The 17,079-nt window shown below is 52.4% G+C and overlaps 1 protein-coding gene across 13 annotated transcripts in view; it reads left to right on the top strand.

Moving 5' to 3' along the window:
- TBC1D5 (TBC1 domain family, member 5) overlaps positions 1–11,087 on the top strand; it is a 425,203-nt gene extending 414,116 nt beyond the window's left edge. For all 13 annotated transcript variants that reach the window (XM_014537570.1, XM_005863632.2, XM_014537574.1 and 10 more), the window contains 3 exons: positions 4,030–4,109; positions 4,887–5,036; positions 8,038–11,087. In XM_014537570.1, coding sequence (XP_014393056.1) covers positions 4,030–4,109; positions 4,887–5,036; positions 8,038–8,340 — 533 coding nt within the window. In that variant the 3' untranslated portion in view covers positions 8,341–11,087. The remainder of the gene's footprint in view (positions 1–4,029; positions 4,110–4,886; positions 5,037–8,037) is intronic.
- The last annotated feature ends 5,992 nt before the right edge of the window (positions 11,088–17,079 follow it).

The raw sequence follows: 17,079 nt of genomic DNA, 5'->3' as shown, positions 1-17,079 counted from the left end.
TTTTTTTTTTTTTTTTTCTGGGCCAGCTTTAGCTCTGAGGCCTTGCTGCTGAAAACATAGATACAATGTTGCGGTCCGAGCCCGGCTGAATGGAAGCCCTTTTCTGGGGTTTTGTTTAGCTTCTTATTTGCAACATAGTATATAGTTGCTTAGAGTTGCAACTGAGAGGCTGGCAAGTTAGGTGGGGAACGTTGGAGTCCGCAGTCACTGAAGCAAGCAAGCCTCCCTGTTTGCTTCAGTGCCTGGCTGCCGGCCGCCATCTTGGCTGACAGTTAATTTGCATATACTCACTGATTAGCCAATGAAAAGGGTAGCGGTCGTACGCCAATTACCATGTTTCTCTTTTATTAGTGTAGATAGCACTTAACTAGAATGAGATTATAAAGAAGGTAATCTTCCTGCTACACAGAAGTAAAACGAAAGAGCCTTTACATCACAATTTATTCTGCTTTTTTTTATAAAGAAAAATGTGCATTACATTGGAAATTTAAACATTTCAGATTTCTGCCTGTAATACTTTAAAGCATGAAAAGACATCATTATGTTCTATTTTTACATGAGCTGCAACTTACTTAAAGCAGATTTGTTGCTGAGAGGTTATATATTGATGGAATGTTCATAAATGCTACCTTAAATCACTATGTAGTGGAACTGGTTAGGCAAAGGATTTATGTGGACAGTACTTAGTAAAATGAAAATTCTTGCAATCAAAACGTTTAACAGCCTCTGAAGATGCCCTTTTGTTTTCATTTGGATTTCTATACCCTGGATTTCTTGAAGAGAGACTAGTCAGCTTAGTTGAGTATAGCAGAGGTTTTTTTCCCTTAAAATTAAGTGAACATTTTATGTGTATGTGGTTTTTCAGGGAGACAGTCCTGGTTTTCATGAGATTCTAAAAGGTGAGCTTTGACCCCATCCAAAAAATAAGGCCTGAGATTGGTGGGTGAGGGTACATGGCTGATGACCCCAGGCTCTGGACTCTCCTCCTGCCCCAGGCGTGCCCTTGGCCAGCCACACTGTGCACAGCAGAGCCAGCCTGGACCTGAGTCACATTCTGTCTGCAGGAGAGGACTGGTGGGGCCGCCTCGAACCCCTTGCATCAGAGGAAGTGGGTGATGTTCTCCTGTGTAACAGGCGGTTTGGCTACTGTCTGTGTCCAGTAGTGTTCCCTCCAAATCTGGGTCCACCTGGAACCTATGAGTGGGACCCTGTTTGGAAGCAGAATCTTGTAGAGGTAATCCAATTGAGATGAGGTCATACTGGGTAGGCCCTAAGCCAATGACTGGTGTCCTTATGAAAAGAGGGAAATTTGGGCACAGACACAGGGAGGATGCATGTGGATGAAGACAAAGCCACGGAGCAGCAAGGGTTGTGGAACCTCCCAAGCTGAAGGGCCCACGAAGAATGCTTCCCTACCAACACCTTGACTAAAGTAAAATAAACAAAATTAGTAGGTTATTGCTTTCTAAAATAAAAGAAGCCCAGAGGTAGGCAGTCTGAGATGGTATAACAGCTCCAAGATTTACCCAGCGCCCCAGGCTCCTGTGGCTTTCCGCCCGCAGTCCTGAGGCTGCGATCCTCCTCTGCATGTTTGCAAGGTGGCCCGTGGTGCCCCTGCCAGCACTTCAGCAGCAAAAGTAAGAAGTGTACAGGCCCCAAAGGTGCAAACCGAGTCAGTCCCCCATGAGGACTGGTCCAGTAGCTCCAGCGAGGGTCTTATCTCACACCTCATTGGCCAGAGCTGTGTCACATGACCGACCTTGACGGAAAGGGCAAGTGTGCGCAGCACTGCCCTGAATAAAATCTGGGACATGTTGGTGACAAAGGGGTGGAGATGGAGTCAGGGTAGCCCACCAGCAGCTCTGCCACCTCCATAGACCCCAAGGACAGGGCAGCAGTGAGGATCTGGGCTTGTTGGCTGCTCATGCTCTTATCCAGAGAGAGCACATGGGGAGTGGCCTTCAGAACATGGAGCTTTATTCCTGTGTAGGCCTGTAGTGAAAGACAGCCCCGTTCCATTTCCCAGCACACTCAGCCCTTCTGCCTTCCCCACCTTCCAACCTCCTCCTTCGAGCATCACCACGCATCTCTTGGCAGGCTCGCAGCAACACGGCATCCAAGAGAGGAGGGCTGGGGCAGCTTGGCTCAAGGGACTTTTAGGCAACATGGCCAGTATGGTGTTGTAAGATCTCAGGTAGACACTGATACTTCTGTCGTGGGATGGTAAATCTATACCCTCAACACAGGGGTGTGCAATCTTGTTCTGAAGTTCCCTTCCAAGGCTTAAACTTGCCAATTAAAGACAACTCCCTTTCTTACAGGTTAACCATGCCCCGTGTTTCTCCACTCCGTCTCTTCTCGCCAGATGGTGTCAATGTCAAGTTTCGGGGATGGCTTGCATGTGTCTGGTGTTTGAGGAAGGCCTCTGAGTGCTCTGGATCCTGCTGGCCTCTAAGGAGAGCTCAGTTCCCATATATTTCTGGGCCTTTGTCCTCACTGGAGCTGCTGACTGCCCTATTGGCCTGTCGCCTATGACCCTAAATGCCACTGCTTTGGGGGCAGGAGCCAGGCATTTTGGCCAAATGCTTTGGCTTCCACAGCTGACTATCCAAGTGGCAGGCAGGAGACATCACACTTGTTTTGTTTTTATTTTTGTTTGTCAGATTTCCTCTTTTCCTGCTCCCCTCCCCCAGTTTGCTGAGTCTGGCCTCCAGAGACCTCCCCTCCATTAGTTCCTTGGACCCAGGAAGCCCCGTGCTTCCTACAGACCTACTAGTATTCCTGCATCCGTTGGTTGAGCTTCCTCTCGGGGTCTGGGAGCTGGGAAATCTGTCCCACCTTCAGCTCAGTGGGGCAGAACCCACTGCTACCCTTGGCCTCAGACCTCTGCCTTAAACACCAGAGCAGCCATAAAAACAAAAGTAACCTTTGCAGTCCTCTCAAAGGCCCACAGAACTGTTACTTGTTAATTTTCTGCAGTTGGTTGTCATTAATGTCTTGTTGAGTGCGTTTTGTGTGTGTTGTTTTTTTTTTTTATTGAGAGAGAACAAATTGTTACAGGCTTTTAAGGAAACCAAAAACATTTGCTCTCTAATTATATCTATTATTCCATTCCCATTCATCATGCTTTCTTGTTTTGGAGCAGGCCTTTCATTAGAAAGTACAGTCACGTTTTCTGAATAAAGAAAAGCTTCTGATTTTCTGCTACAGTGTGTGAGAGGGCTTGTCAGCATGGTTCAGACTTATTCTTATTGAAGATTCTAATAAATTGTCAGCCTGGACTCCTGTTGATATGAGTCCTTGCCTTGGCCCTTACTGGAAATGCGTTGGGGAAATAGTTAGAATAGCAGTGTTTTGAAATGCAAGTTCCAGAAGTGTTTCTGCATGTTTGTTCATTCAGTCAATCAGTCAGTAAATACTCATTGTGTACTTGAACACACCAGGCATTATTCTAAAGGCCAGGAGTTTATGTTCTATTGAGGGAGATAGACAACAAATAAACCAGCAAAAGCATGTGATAATGTCAGATGGCAACAAGTGCTTACTATCAGTATAGTCAAAGAGATGATTCTGTAGAGAGCCCAGGGTGGCCTGGGCTACTTTAGTTGGATGGGCAGGAAGACTGCTCTGAGGAGGCAATGCTGGAGCAGAGAACTGAGCCAGGAGGAGAGGCCAGTCTGCATGGATTTGGGGACAGGGCCTCCAGGCCAGGGAGCAGACAGAGAGCAAGCCAGGAGTGATACACAGCTCCCTTGACTGTCAGGGGCACTCATGGAATTAAGGAGGCCAGAGAGACGATTGGGGCAGCTTCAGAGTGAGTGGCTAAGAATGTGGCATGTAAGATCTTATGAACAGGGCATGTTCTAAGGCCACAAAAACTAAGAGAGCCGTTGGGCAGAACATCCTTGGTGGAAATCGTTGCTGCAAAATTTGGCAAAAAAATCCTCAAGCTTGTCTGAAGTTAGAGTGTGGCAGCAGATAAGTTACACTCAGAACATTAGTTATAAAATGTCATTCTTCTATTTTCAGTAAATATTCAAGATATGATATTACAAGAAAATTTGGAAAAAGAAGATCAAATTCTGGTTTCTCTGGCAGGATTGAAACAGGTATGCCCACAGATCTGACTTTGTATCCCAGGGCCTCCGTTTTTATTTCTGTTGGGGAGGGCACCCTCAGGCATGGCGTGCCATGACATTAAAGCCGCATCTCCCCACCCCAGCCCCCCACTTCCTCCCAGACAGAGCCCCTCCTGGGTCTCCACCTCCTGTGCCTCTCACTCCTCCTGGAGATCCTGTCTGACTAGCCTGAAGCCCAAACTGACTTTCCTGTCCCTGTCCCTTCCTCACCAGAGCTGTGTCGTGTGGTCCAGCATCCCGTTCAGTCACATCCATAAATACCAATGTCCTTGGAGCACAAGTCTTACTCCCTGCAACAGGCCTCAAGACCCCCAAGGGCTACAGTTCAATGGCCCTTAGGACCCTTTCAGGGCTACAGGGAATGTAAATGTCAACAAAAACTGTGCTGCTCTCAAATGTCAGCTGGAGTGGAGCCCGTGAGGAGCCGAGGGCTGTTCAGTGGGGCTGGGTGTGCAGGCAACTGGTGCTTCCTGCCTTGAGTTAACCGCCAAGGAGGTGACACCCATGCCTGCCCCTGTGAGGACCTGGCCATTGAGACTCTTCCATTTCCCTTGGTCATTAATAAGTCAATGGCTGTGATAGAGTTGGATTTTTCTCTGCTACTTCTTTCTGATGGCAATACATTGATATCCATACTATAAAAAATTGTTAGTGACAAGTCTGGTTTCAATATATCAGAGATTTAGCTAGCATTTAAAAACAAACTAATTTATCTTTCTCATTTATTTTCTTCTTCTTTGAAAATAGATCAAAGACATTCTCAAAGGTTCCCTGCGTTTCAACCAGAGCCAGCTGGAAGCCGAGGAGAATGAGCAGATCACCATCTCAGACGACCACTACAGCGGTCAGGGCCAAGGCCAGGGCCAGAGTGGCCAGCTGCCCGGGGCCACCAAGCAGGTACAGAGCTCTGGCAAATGGTGTCACACTGAGGGGGCACAGTCACATAAGTTCTTCAGAGTTATGAATTATAAAATCCCTACTGAAGTCCCTTTAGATCACCATGTGCTAAGTTCACCTGTGCAATACCACAAGTGGCCTGGGCCCAGGTTGCTGTATACAACCTTACAGGCTGTACACTCTGGTGCCCTGGGGCAGTGCCAGTCACAGTAATAGCAATTAGGCTAGTGCCTCCCGGAGCTGTGCAGTGCACCCTACACACCTTTACGCAGCAGCCTTGGCCTGACCGCCTGCCGGGCCCGTGGTGTGGGGCTGGAACGCCAGGTCTCTGCCTCGGTCATTGGCCAGTTGTCTCTAGCTGATGCCTTCATCCCTGTAGCACAGGACGTGCTGCCCATGCCTTCCTAATGCTGTCCTGGTGTGTTTCCCTCGGCAGAACCCTTTTTGCCTTCATGGGGAAGGACTTTGCATTAATGTCCATCCTCTGAGGCAGAGAGGTCGGCAAACTTTTTCTGTAAAGAGGCAGATAGTAAGTATTGCAGGCCACATAGGGTCTCTGTCATATGTTTGGTTTTGTATTTGGTGTGTTTGTTTGTTTCTACAACCCTTTAAAAATGTGTAAGCCATTCACAGCTTGAGCTGTGCAAAAACAGGTTGCAGGTGGGATTTGGCCTGTAGGCTGTAACGTGTCTACATTGTGTATAAGCTATTCTAACAGGAAGTCACAGAATTTTCCAGTTAGAAGAGATCTAAGAGATTCCTCACGCACTTAGTACTGCTTCCTTGTTTTACCAGAGAGCAAAAGAGGCCTAAGAGGCCCATGGCTCACCAGACATTATGTTTGCAGAACTTGTCCCAGTGCAATAAGCTTCCTACTCCACCATGCCGCCTCACTGTCATCATCTGACAGGACTGAAAATCCCTAATAATATTCTTTTCAAATGGCTTACAAAGCTCAGCTTGAAAAATGAACATTAGCAAAATCTCATCTAAGTCACTTTCTCAAAAACTAGCATCCAGATGCTTGTAAATTATTTATTTTTTATGATTTTAAAAAAGCAAAATGATACATTAGGACAGGGGTTTTTTAGTTTTAAGAGTACTCTTCAAGATGAGAGAACCCTGTGTGGTTAATTTCACCAGCTCTAAGGGAAGTTTTCATGGAGCATTTTGAGTCTGCATTGTAGCCACATGAATACATTAAAGTTGCAAGTTTAACTTGATTAGTTTGTCCTAATTCTCTTTCCCTGCACAGATGTTTAATTTTTCAATAATTATTTATTCAAATTTTGTTGAGCCCCAACCAATTTTAATTGGCCATTTTATTAAAAAACTTAGTGTGGTTCTTTTAGTTGAATGTGTAAAAATGCTACAGAAAAAGACCTTTCAAACACAGTCATGAATTTGCCAAATTAAGAACTTCATTATACTTTGCAGTTGTCATTCCTGGTTTTCATATTTGTAAGAACCTACCTGTTACCAGCACAAGTTTTCAGTTTACAGTGCAGGACAATGGTCATACGAACCAAGTGTCCCCACATGGGAGCTAGGAGGTCAAGGTTCAGGTCCACGTGCACACGTGTGGGAGGACAAGCCCCACTCAGACATCCCTCCTAGCGACACAGCCCTGGGCAGGGGCACCTTGAGCAGAGGGACAGTAATGGGATGAAAGGACAGTCTTTCTCTGCCAAACTGCCCTAGTGCCATACGTGATCACATTGCATCTACCAGAGTGCCATCTGCTGTGCTCTCTCGCGTTTTGAAAGAATTAATATGTTGATGGACAGCTTCAAGAACCTCAAGGCCTGTTCTTTCAACACTGTAATTTTAAAGGCAAATTCTGTTTCTGTCCTCCAATTCAGTATCTTGAAGGTAGACAAATGTCAGGAGGAGCCACCTGAACCATGATTTAGCCATTCACCCTGCACCCCCACCCCATGTCACCAAGGAGAACAGGAGATTCAGACAGGGGCATGTCAGTTGGGCCCAGATTTCCCTTAGAAACGTTGCTGGCTACCTGCCCAGGCTCTGCCCACAGCACACAGGTGGCCTTGGCCATGCCAGTCTTGAGGCCAGAGGACCTAGGGGAGCCCTTCCAGCCAAGGGGCTCTACATCTCATTAGACTTCAGCCCCCTGTACCAGTCCCTACCCACACTATGGGGCAGTGGGCAGGCAGGTGGGAGAGCAGGTGTGGGCACCACATAAGCTCCCATCAGCACCAGGGTAGGTGCGCTTTCTGCCAGGTTGGCTTTGGAACATGTTTGATTAGACTGGCTCTCCTTCCATCTCTGGTCTTAGCTCAAAACATTTACTGATGTTCATGAATGTCATCTTTAGCTAAAAAACTAAACGCTAGTCATCATTGCTTAGAAAGAAAGGACAACAATTGCAAAGCAATCCCATCTCTATGCTTTTGGGCATATGCTTTGCACTTCCAGGCCTGTTTTTCATGTTCATGGAACCTACCAGTTACCACACTGTCCCAGGGCCCCCAGGTGCATTCCCAGGAGGCGCTGGCTGAGACCAAGTGCCCTGGGCCCTCCTAGGGCTGTCCTCAAGCAGGTGGCCGTCCCTCCGGACCTGGGCTTAGTTAGGGAGCCAGTCCTGTGCAATTCACATCCCGCCACACCATCTCACAGCTCGGTGACCACACACTGGGAACAAGACACTGTCCTTATCCCAACTCTCAGGTGAGGGGTTAAAGCTGAGGAGGATGAGTGACTTGCATGGCAGGTGCCACGAGAAGCTGATAGGAATCTGCCTGTAGCCTGCTGGCTGCTTCCCGAGCCGCCCCTCCCAACAGCCTCTGAGCTGGTCCACTTGGTTCCCCCAGGAACCAGCATCCAGCTTCAGAGGGGAAGCACCGGGTGTCTTTCCAAGGAATAGCACAGGGCGAGGGGGCCAGTTTCCTGTGGAGCGCACCCCAGCTCCTGGGCCCCACTCAGCTCTCTCGTCCTCTGGTGTCTGTCTCATCCCTGTGCTCCTGACTGTGCTCCACAGGCCTCTTCGGAAGCACCCGTGCACGTGGATGAAGGGAGCTCGGAGGACTTCATCCTGGTTTCCAAAGAGGACGGGGGAGGCAGTGCCAGGGCGCCCCTCTCCGGCCAGGCCCAGCCGCTCCGCACCCTCAGAAGCACATCTGGGAAGGGCGAGGGCCTGGCCCGCTTCCCGCTGGTGTTCTCCGACCCTCTGATGGGCCCGGCCTCGGCCTCCTCCAGCAACCCCAGCTCCAGCCCTGACGACGACAGCAGCAGCAACAGCAAGGACTCCGGCTTCACCATTGTGAGCCCCCTGGACATCTGACACAGAGCCCAGCCGTCCCCTTCAGCAGCCTCAAGGCCCAGCTGAGGCCCCCCCAAGTGGAGACCCCTCTGAAACCAGCGCTTCTTTCCCAGCATGCAATGTGGCATCGGAGCCACCCATCAGAACCTTCAGAGAAAAGCAAATGGTGCCGCAGAGCATACAGACTGATGGTCACCAAGATGCAGACAGGGCTTTAGGCTCTTCCCTAACCCCTCCCCACCCCCTCCCTGAGGTAGAGCTGGGTTAAGGGTCCAGTTCCACACTGTTCTATGCTCCCCAACGATGGTGTGGCAACTCCACCTCTTATATCCAGAAGGAAGAAGAGTTGGTTTCCAGTCTTCCCTCCCTCAGAGCATCCAGGAGAGAAAAGTGATTGATAGCAAGGACACTCTCTCTCTGGAAAGCTGTCTCAGCCGGTTTCCTTTCTCCCTTGGGCACTCATACGACAAAGCCCGAAGCACCAGAAAGGACCGGGGTTCTGGGGCTGGAAAAAACATTACTGACCTCTCAGTAGTTCCGGTGATCTTTAGAAACGGGGTCTGAACTTATGGCTCAGTTAGGTGTGACGAGTTTAGGTTTTTTCATTTGTTAAAGGATGCATTTCCAGGCCTCCGGCCAGATCCCTCTGGCCATCCCTGCCCTCCTCACACAATCATGCTTCACCTGTGAAAACAAGGTCACTGTGAGCAGGCCTGCCCTGGGGACTGGCTCTCCGGGCTCCTCCTCTGAGATGGCGAGGCCTCTGGCAGTGGGTGCTTTCCTGGCAACAGACACCCTTCCCATCCCGCCACTGTGACCATGACTCCTCTACACGAATGTGATGGCAGGCCCTCCCGCTCCCGCTCCAGAAAATGGTGGACTCGAGAGCCAGAGGGGCTTCTAGTGGCTCTGCAGTTAGTCCTTAACCTCTAGCAGGGACATCCCCTAGCACACCGGCCTGCAGGGTGAATGGTACTCCAGGTTGTGAGATGAGCTGATTAGCACGGCCCTGCGTGCGTGGTCTGCTCAGCGCCTGTGGGGGTGACTCGCTGAGTAGGTTGCTGCCAGTGTCCCCTTGATACTTCCTGAGCCCCCGAGGTCCCGCGGTGAGGGGCCTTGCCGCTGTGCAGGGCCTGGCTGGGAAGGTTCTAGAGTGCGGCGCTGCCTCGCTGGGCCCGTGGAGCTGGCTGTCTCCTGGCGGCAGAGCAGGGTCGACTGCTTACTTTCAGCATTTCTTCTGCCTGAGAGCCAGAGCCATGAGAGCAGTGTCACTGGCCCCACAGCGGCCACCAGACACCACCCCTCCGAGAAGCTCTGGGCTGGTTCCTACGTCAGGGTCACTGAGACCTCAGCCCTGCCAGCACGCAGGCGGGTCCTCCATTCTGGGCTTCCATGTCGGTGCCACAAGAGAGCCATTGGGGTCCCTCAGAGGCATTGCTTCTGTGGCCCCAACAAACTGCTCACGCCTCAGAGGAAGGAAACCCATGGGGAGGGGGAGTGCAGACATAGCCACCCTCAAACTCCCATAGGTTTATGGGGTCTTACCTTTTTTAAGTGACTTGTTTTTATTCTTCATAATTGAGCATTGTTTGCATTTTTATTAGTTACAGTGCTGTTAAAGAATTTATGTTCCTTTTTATTATTTCATCAGGTACTTAGGTGTAATGGCACAATTTTAAAATCCCGAATATATATTTTTTTCTTTAACAAATGTGATAATCATTGGAACCCTCTTGTGTTTTGATCATCAGCAGTTCAATTTTATATACATAAAGCTTAGATTAATTCTCATTGTCATCTACCTTTTTTATACATGCCCCTCCCTGTGTTCATGCATTCCTCTCGGATCAGTGAGGAATCCGAGTGAGGTTACATGTGGACCTACCCGTGGAGTTACAGCTTAGGGAAAGGAAGTCGTGATGACCTTGCCTCACCTTGTGTGGCTGCCAAGGGGTCATACAGACTCCGAACTCTTCGTTATACTGGACTCTCCGGAGATGGCCTCCTGCAAGTAGCCTCCGCTCACGGCAGTCCGTGAGAACGAATGTGACTCACAGTAAACCCAGCCTCCCCTGCATACAACTGAGCAGGATCTCGTACATCATTGGGGGGCAGGGGGGGGGGTTGGTTGTTCACCATTAACAAGAAGTAGACGACAAACAGTTATAAAATTCTGTGGCAGTTCTGTTGTCTCCTAATAACCTGCTAGAGTGGACCCAAATTTATTCTTTTTGTTTCTATTGTATTGTTTCTTTAAAAGCCACCCCAGGGGTCATTACAGAACAAGAGTGGATGGAGGACTTGCTCCCCTGATGCGGAGTGGCTGTCCTGTGGAGCCCGCCACGCACCCGCGCCATCCTCCTCCCGCAGATGTGCATCCGCCCCGGCCCCGCACAGGCCTGGGGTTCGTGGGGCGGAAGAGGCAGCCAGATGAATTGGGGCAGCAGCTGGCAAGCCAGGCTTCCTTCTCTCAGGCCAGAACCCTTCCTCAGTATTCCTTTCAGAAGCTCTTTTTATCGTGTTAAAATGAGATACAAGGTTCCTATAAACAGGATTGAACCACTTTGATGTAAAAGTTGTCATAATAATTTTCTCACAATGGCACAGTTCGTTTGATTTATGGGTACTCAGTCCTGCCATTTATATCTGTTGCTTTTTTCTCATTCATCTTTATGCTATAACTCATACTGACTCAGAAATGACTTATCCTGTTGGCAAAGTGATCCCATTCCCTATGGTTATAATAAAAGGCTAATGTGGAATGAGAACGCAGCTTGACTTGTTCCAGGCGGGGTCGGGGCACAGGATGCTGGCCTGGCCTCACCCAGTGGTGCCGTGGGTGCCCAGCAGGTGGGGCGGCGCCCACACCTCCACGCAGGGCCAGGGGTACCCAGGCCTGACTCAGGGCTTGCACCCAGCTCCCATCCCTTTCTCTTCAAGTGAGGCAAGTTGCTTAACCTCTGGGGCCCCAGCCTCTTATTCTGCGCACGGCTAACCCTAAATCGCCTGCTTCACAGGGTGTGCTGAGGATTAAACAGGGCAACTCGCTTAAAGCACGCAGAACAGGGACACGTGGCAAAGTGCAGGACAGTGTCATAGGTGATGCTCGCTCCCAAAGAGCCCCCGGAGGCCGTGCAGCCCCACCCTCCCACTGACCTGGGCCCTGGAGGCCTGGCCATGGACCCCAGGGGCCCACCCTGCAGCAGCTCTGCTCAGCCTGCTGGTCTCAGAGGCCATTTGGGGGGGGGGCGGCGGCGACAGGTTCCACCTCCCCACACTCCCTCAGCACCAAGTTTGTCCTGGGGGGCCTCACTGACACCAACTAACGGGTTTGGGAAGAGGCGGGCGGGGGGGGGGGGCACTCCAAGCCGTGCATGACAAACTGGGAAGGCACAGGCAGCCTGGCAGCTTCCACAGAGCCGGGGAGCCAGGGCTCCCTCCACAGAAGCTGTGCTCGGGCCCATCCCTAACGGGCCTCTATCTCAGGCCCAGCCAAGGGGCCTGCCCTCCCATGGGTCACCCCCACCCCCTCCCCAAGGGACTTCCTTAACCACAGGCTCTGCCATGGAAAGGCGGAGCCGGCACACGTCTCCCATGGCTAGTGCTGCTTCCCTGACCGGTGCCCACACGGGCACACCCACTGGCACAGGCCGGGAGCAGAGGCCTGTACAGCCTGTGTGCCTTGGGAAGACCCCTCGGGCCGCCCTTCCGGAGCCTCTACCTGAGAGCCCCCCCACCCCACCCCCAACCCCAGAAAGCTGCTCTGCTGCCGGAAAGTTGGCAGGAATGACACCTCCGGAGCAGCTCCCACCACAGCTGAGCAGGCGAGTGAGGGCGCCTTCCCTCCCCTGGGTCCCCTCCCCACCTGCTCCTGCTGTGCCTCCTCCCACGTCACAGCCACGCTGGGGTCTCAGGGCTGGAACTCGCACTGACCCCTCCGCCCAGGCCCCTCAGCGGCAGTTCCCTGCAGACAAGGCCCCTCCCTGGCCCCGGTCAGCAGAGGAAGGTGTCACCAGCCCCGGCTTGTTCCCAGGCCCCCGCGTGGCAGCTCCTAAGGTGACGCTGCCCACGCGGATCGTGCGGTGGAGGAGCTGTGGGCGGCTGCGTTTCTCTGTAACTGGCCTCCCAGGCAGCAAGCTCAGCCTCGCAAGGATGTGCATGGCACCCGAGATGTCTGGGCTCTGAGAGGCACACCTGCTGGTGAGGAGGATGCGGGGGCGGGGAGGGGGGTCGCCCAGAGAATTCGTCCAATCTGGGCTCTGAGAGGCACACCTGCTGGTGAGGAGGATGGGGGGGCGGGGGGGGTCGCCCAGAGAATTCGTCCAACGTTGGTTCACTTGTTCCTTCAGCAGATCCAGCGGAACCCCGCAGAGTGAGGCCACGCGGTGCAGGGGACACAAGTGCCCCTCGATTTGCCAGGAAAGGATGGAAAGAGCCCTGAAAGGGTTTAAACTCAAAGGGAGCCCAGAGGAAGTCCTCCCTGCAGCCTGGGAGGCCCCCGAGGCCCAGAGGTGAGCCTGGTGGGCAGCGCCCGGGGAGTCAGCCAGGCCTCCCTGCGAGGAAGTGAGGGCTCCGCCTCCTGCTCCGGGGATGCTGGGTCTGAGCGCGGCCCGCGCTAAGGACTCGGTGCCGCCCATCATTCAGGTCCAGCCAGACAGCGTGCCCCACTGGGGCGACCCCAGAGGCTTCCCGGGCCTGACCTCAGACTCGGAATGGAGGGATATGTCACCAGGCACAACTGCATGGGTAACAGGGCTGCAGGGGACGTCCCTTCCGTGGGCTCCTCCAGGGGAAGGACAGCCAGCGAAGGCCAGGCCATAGAGAGGAGGGCACCGTCCACAGCCCTTCCAGCGACATGCTCCCCTCAGCACGGAATCCCTACCTCCTGCCCCTCGGCCTCTGGCCCTGGTCTCACATCCATCCAGCTGTCCAGACATCACTGGTCCCCACACAGCCTCCGTCCTCATCCCACAGCTGGACAGACCCCTTTCCCCACCTCCCACCACAGCGGAGGCCTCGTCCCCTGTGGGCCTGGCCAGTGGCCCCGCCCTTCTGACTGCCCGTCCCACCTGGTCAGGAAGCAGATCTGACCAAGGGCCGTCCTCCAAGCCCTCAGATGAAGGGCAGCTCCCTGGACCCCCCAGTGCCAACCCCCCGGGGCCATACCCCAGCCCCCCTGGCCTCCTCCTGCTAGTCCCTTTCCCAGCTCATGGCCGTGCCCAGGCTGCGTCCTCTGTCCCAGGCACCCTCGCTGCTCTCCGACTTGCCCCTGGTGAACGCCACCTTCAGTGGCCAGGCTGCCCTGGGGAGGTTCCACCTGCCCCTCTCGGCCACGGCACTGCTTTCGGGGGGTCCTATTGTTAGATTCCACGCTGTCCACGGTGCCAGTCACTGGGGCTGCACTTCACACTACCCACAACGTGGTGGCATAAACAATCACCTACTATGCTCAGGGGCTGTGTGGGTCAGGAAGACAGAGAACATGGTTGGGACGGTTTATCACGGGTGCCTCCAATGTCCAGGGCCTCAGCTGGAAGACTCAAGGGCCAAACTCACTGCAGCAGAACACGGAGGCCGGGTCCCTGGGTGTGTGTTCCTGTGGGCGTGTGGCTCACCAAGGGCCCTGGTGGCATGGGCAAGGCTGCTGCTGGCTTCTCAGAATCCGGTGCCTCAGAGAATTCAGAGAAACTCAGACTTTCAGAGAAAGTCTGGCTGTGTGCTGCAGAGATGTTAACCACAGAGCCGAGCGGGGCAGGTGAGAGCTAGTTCAGCAGAGCCAGGAGGAGGTCACCCTTCCTGCCCCAGCTGTGGGTGGAGGTCCCCCCGAAGAGCAGATGTCAGCTCTACCCCCGAGGTGCGTACGGAAGTCGGAGGAGCACTGTACCACGAGTCCGCAGCCCAGCAGTCATCTCTGCCCCGTTTCTGTGCACAAAGCCTACCAAGACCTCACGGCCTTGACCCTCCTGCCCAGGCAGGGTTTGGCCCCAGCTCATTCAGGAGACTCGGTTTCTCCATCTGAAAAATAAGATGGTTAGATCAGGTGCTTTTTTCAAACATTTGGCCATACCCACATTAAGAAATACATTTCTCAGTACACTACACAGGTGCTATAATTCACAGGTCCCACAACATTTGTGGCTTAACAAGAAAAGTTCATTTCTCACACACCTGCAGTGCGAGGGCTCCTGGTTTGTGGGTGGCTCTCCTCCATGTGGTGATTCAAGGACCCAGCCACCTTGACCTCAAAGTAAATGTCATTTTCAACCACATTAGCAAAAGCCAGTCACCCAGGAGACCACTCTAGGGACACGGCTATGCAATAGGAGGGAGCCAGCTACCTGTGCCACATCCTGGACATAAACACACACAGAGAGAAATAGAAGTTTCATGAAACAAACTTGCTCATAGTACGTGGGATGCCTTTTGGTTCTAATTCCTACTACCTTATTTTATTAGCACTGGATTCCTTAGAGAAGTGACCATGATATTACTCAACTCTGTAGTGTATGAAGCTCAGTGGCCACGTCTTAAAGGACTTTTTCAGTCAAGAAAGAGAGTTACTAGAAGCCATAGCTGTCACTCAGAGGCAGATGCAATGCAGGCAAAGTGGCTTTTAACCCACAATAGATTCAGATGTCCTCCTAGTCCATTCAAAGAAGTCAGGCCTGGTGAGATGTCCAGGCCAGGAGGTGGCCCTGGGGCCCAGGAGGATGGTTTCTGAAGCAAATAACGACCAGGTTTGGAGGAGGGACATGCTGGCTCCAAGCCTCCTTCTGAGAGGGATGTGGTTAAGTGCTTTTCCCAGAATGCAGTTGACTTTGGACAAAATTCCAAGTAGGTAGCAATGGTGAGTCACCATTAGCACCTGCCATGAAACTTCCTGGTGTTCCCACCGATCATTCCTTCCCCCACACACACACCCCCCACCACCCTGCCCCTTTGGCCCTCACCCCTGGAAAGGTCTGGTCTACCCACCTCATTGCTGATGTTCCCTCAGATCTGCAAAACACATTCTAAAAGCTGGTGCTCTTTTCTCAGAAACACCTGGGGAAGTGCCCCACATCTGTCCGGGACTCAGTTCATGACGTATGACCCAAAGTGACACTGGGACTAGGGCCCTTTTCTCGGAACAGACAAATCAGGCTTCCGTGAGTGACCCAGAGTTTCCTATATAGATCTGACTAAACGTTCCACCTGGTTTTGCTCCATATGCTGCAATTTGTGCAACTCTCTGTATGCACCCAGAGCAAGGAGCTCTCCTGGGAAAGGTAAGCGATAGCAGGAAGGTGGGATTGTGCAGCCAGTGGATCTGGGTTCCAGAAGGGCCTCTCCACACACAACCTCTCTGAACCTCCATTTTCCCACCTGGAAGCCAGATACATGGCCTGCCTCGTGGGACACGTGTGAGGAGCAGATGAGTTAAAGTTAAGTAAAGGGTCTGGCTCATGGGGAGTGTCCCCACCCGCCACCACCCCCTGCATGAGGAGGGGCTGCATAAACATCTATATTGAGGGTGTAGACATCACTGCCCTCTGTGCCGAACCAGCTCAGCCAAGGGTTCGAAAGCCTGAGTGAGGGTGGTGAAGGATGGAGAAATGACAGACAAAGAGAATAAGCTGGGTCTAGGTCAGTGGTCAGCAAACTTATTAGTCAACAGAGCCAAATATCAACAGTACGACTGAAATTTCTTTTGAGAGCCAAATTTTTTAAACTTAAACTATATAGGTAGGTACATTGTTATTAACTTAATTAGGGTACTCCTAAGGCTTAGGAAGAGCCACACTCAAGAGGCCAAAGAGCCGCATGTGGCTCGAGAGCCGGAGTTTGCCGACCACGGGGCTAGGTGGATCTTCCTGTGCCTGGCTGAGGTCACAGACAGAGAGATCCAGAGGCAACCTGAGCCTTTATTTTATAGCCAGAGGTAAACAAGGTAGTGGTTACCATAGTTACAATGTTCTTGTGAGTTTCACTTGTTTTGGCAGCACTTGCTGCACCTCCCACAGCCCATTAGCTACCCAGGAAGGATCTAGGGAGCTTCATAAGGTCAAGCCTAATTATGCTAAGAGGACCGTGCCCTCTAAGCTGGGACTTGTTTGTGGCTTTGCCAACAGGTCAGTCCGAGGCTTAACCCTATCCCGCACCCTACAGCCCTCCAAAACGGATGTGACAGGCCACACCAACCTTTACCGGGAGTCTACAGGTGGTAACAGGTGTGTCCCGAGGGTAGCCCAGCCCAGGGACTGTCCCAGAGGAACTTCCCACCATGGAGCCCCTGGAACGTCTGAGTGAGATGATTTGTGAGGCTGAGAAAGGTGGGCTCAAGAGTGGAGGAGGGACATGATCCGCCCTGGACTAGGAGGAAGGGGTACAAACAGGCTTCCCCAGGAAAGTGAAGTCTTCAGCTGAAACTTGGAGCTGAGGAGGGGGTGGGGGGGGGCGTGTCCCGAGAATCGAATTGGGGTTGTCTGGGGAGAGGCCTAAGGAAGCCTCTGCATTACAGTAAATACCCTCCTCTCGTCCCTCCTCCCTGTCCCTTGACCTCCCCCTCCTCCCTCCCTTTCCCTCCTCTTTCCATAAAACTGCCTTCACATATAGTTGGTAGGATACAAGAAAAGGACACCTGCATATCCTATGGTCACACGGACACACCCCTCTGGGCCCCCCGACATGCGGGCAACAAGTGTGTATTGAGCATTTCAGACGCTGTTCTAGGCACCAGGGAAGCAGCGGGGGAAAACAGCACAGAACTGCCTATGGACA

Source organism: Myotis brandtii, unplaced genomic scaffold, assembly GCF_000412655.1.
Source record: "Myotis brandtii unplaced genomic scaffold, ASM41265v1 scaffold18, whole genome shotgun sequence".
Lineage (NCBI taxonomy): Eukaryota > Metazoa > Chordata > Mammalia > Chiroptera > Vespertilionidae > Myotis > Myotis brandtii.
Note: the sequence above shows the minus strand (reverse complement) of the source record. Positions and strands in the feature narration are given on the sequence as shown.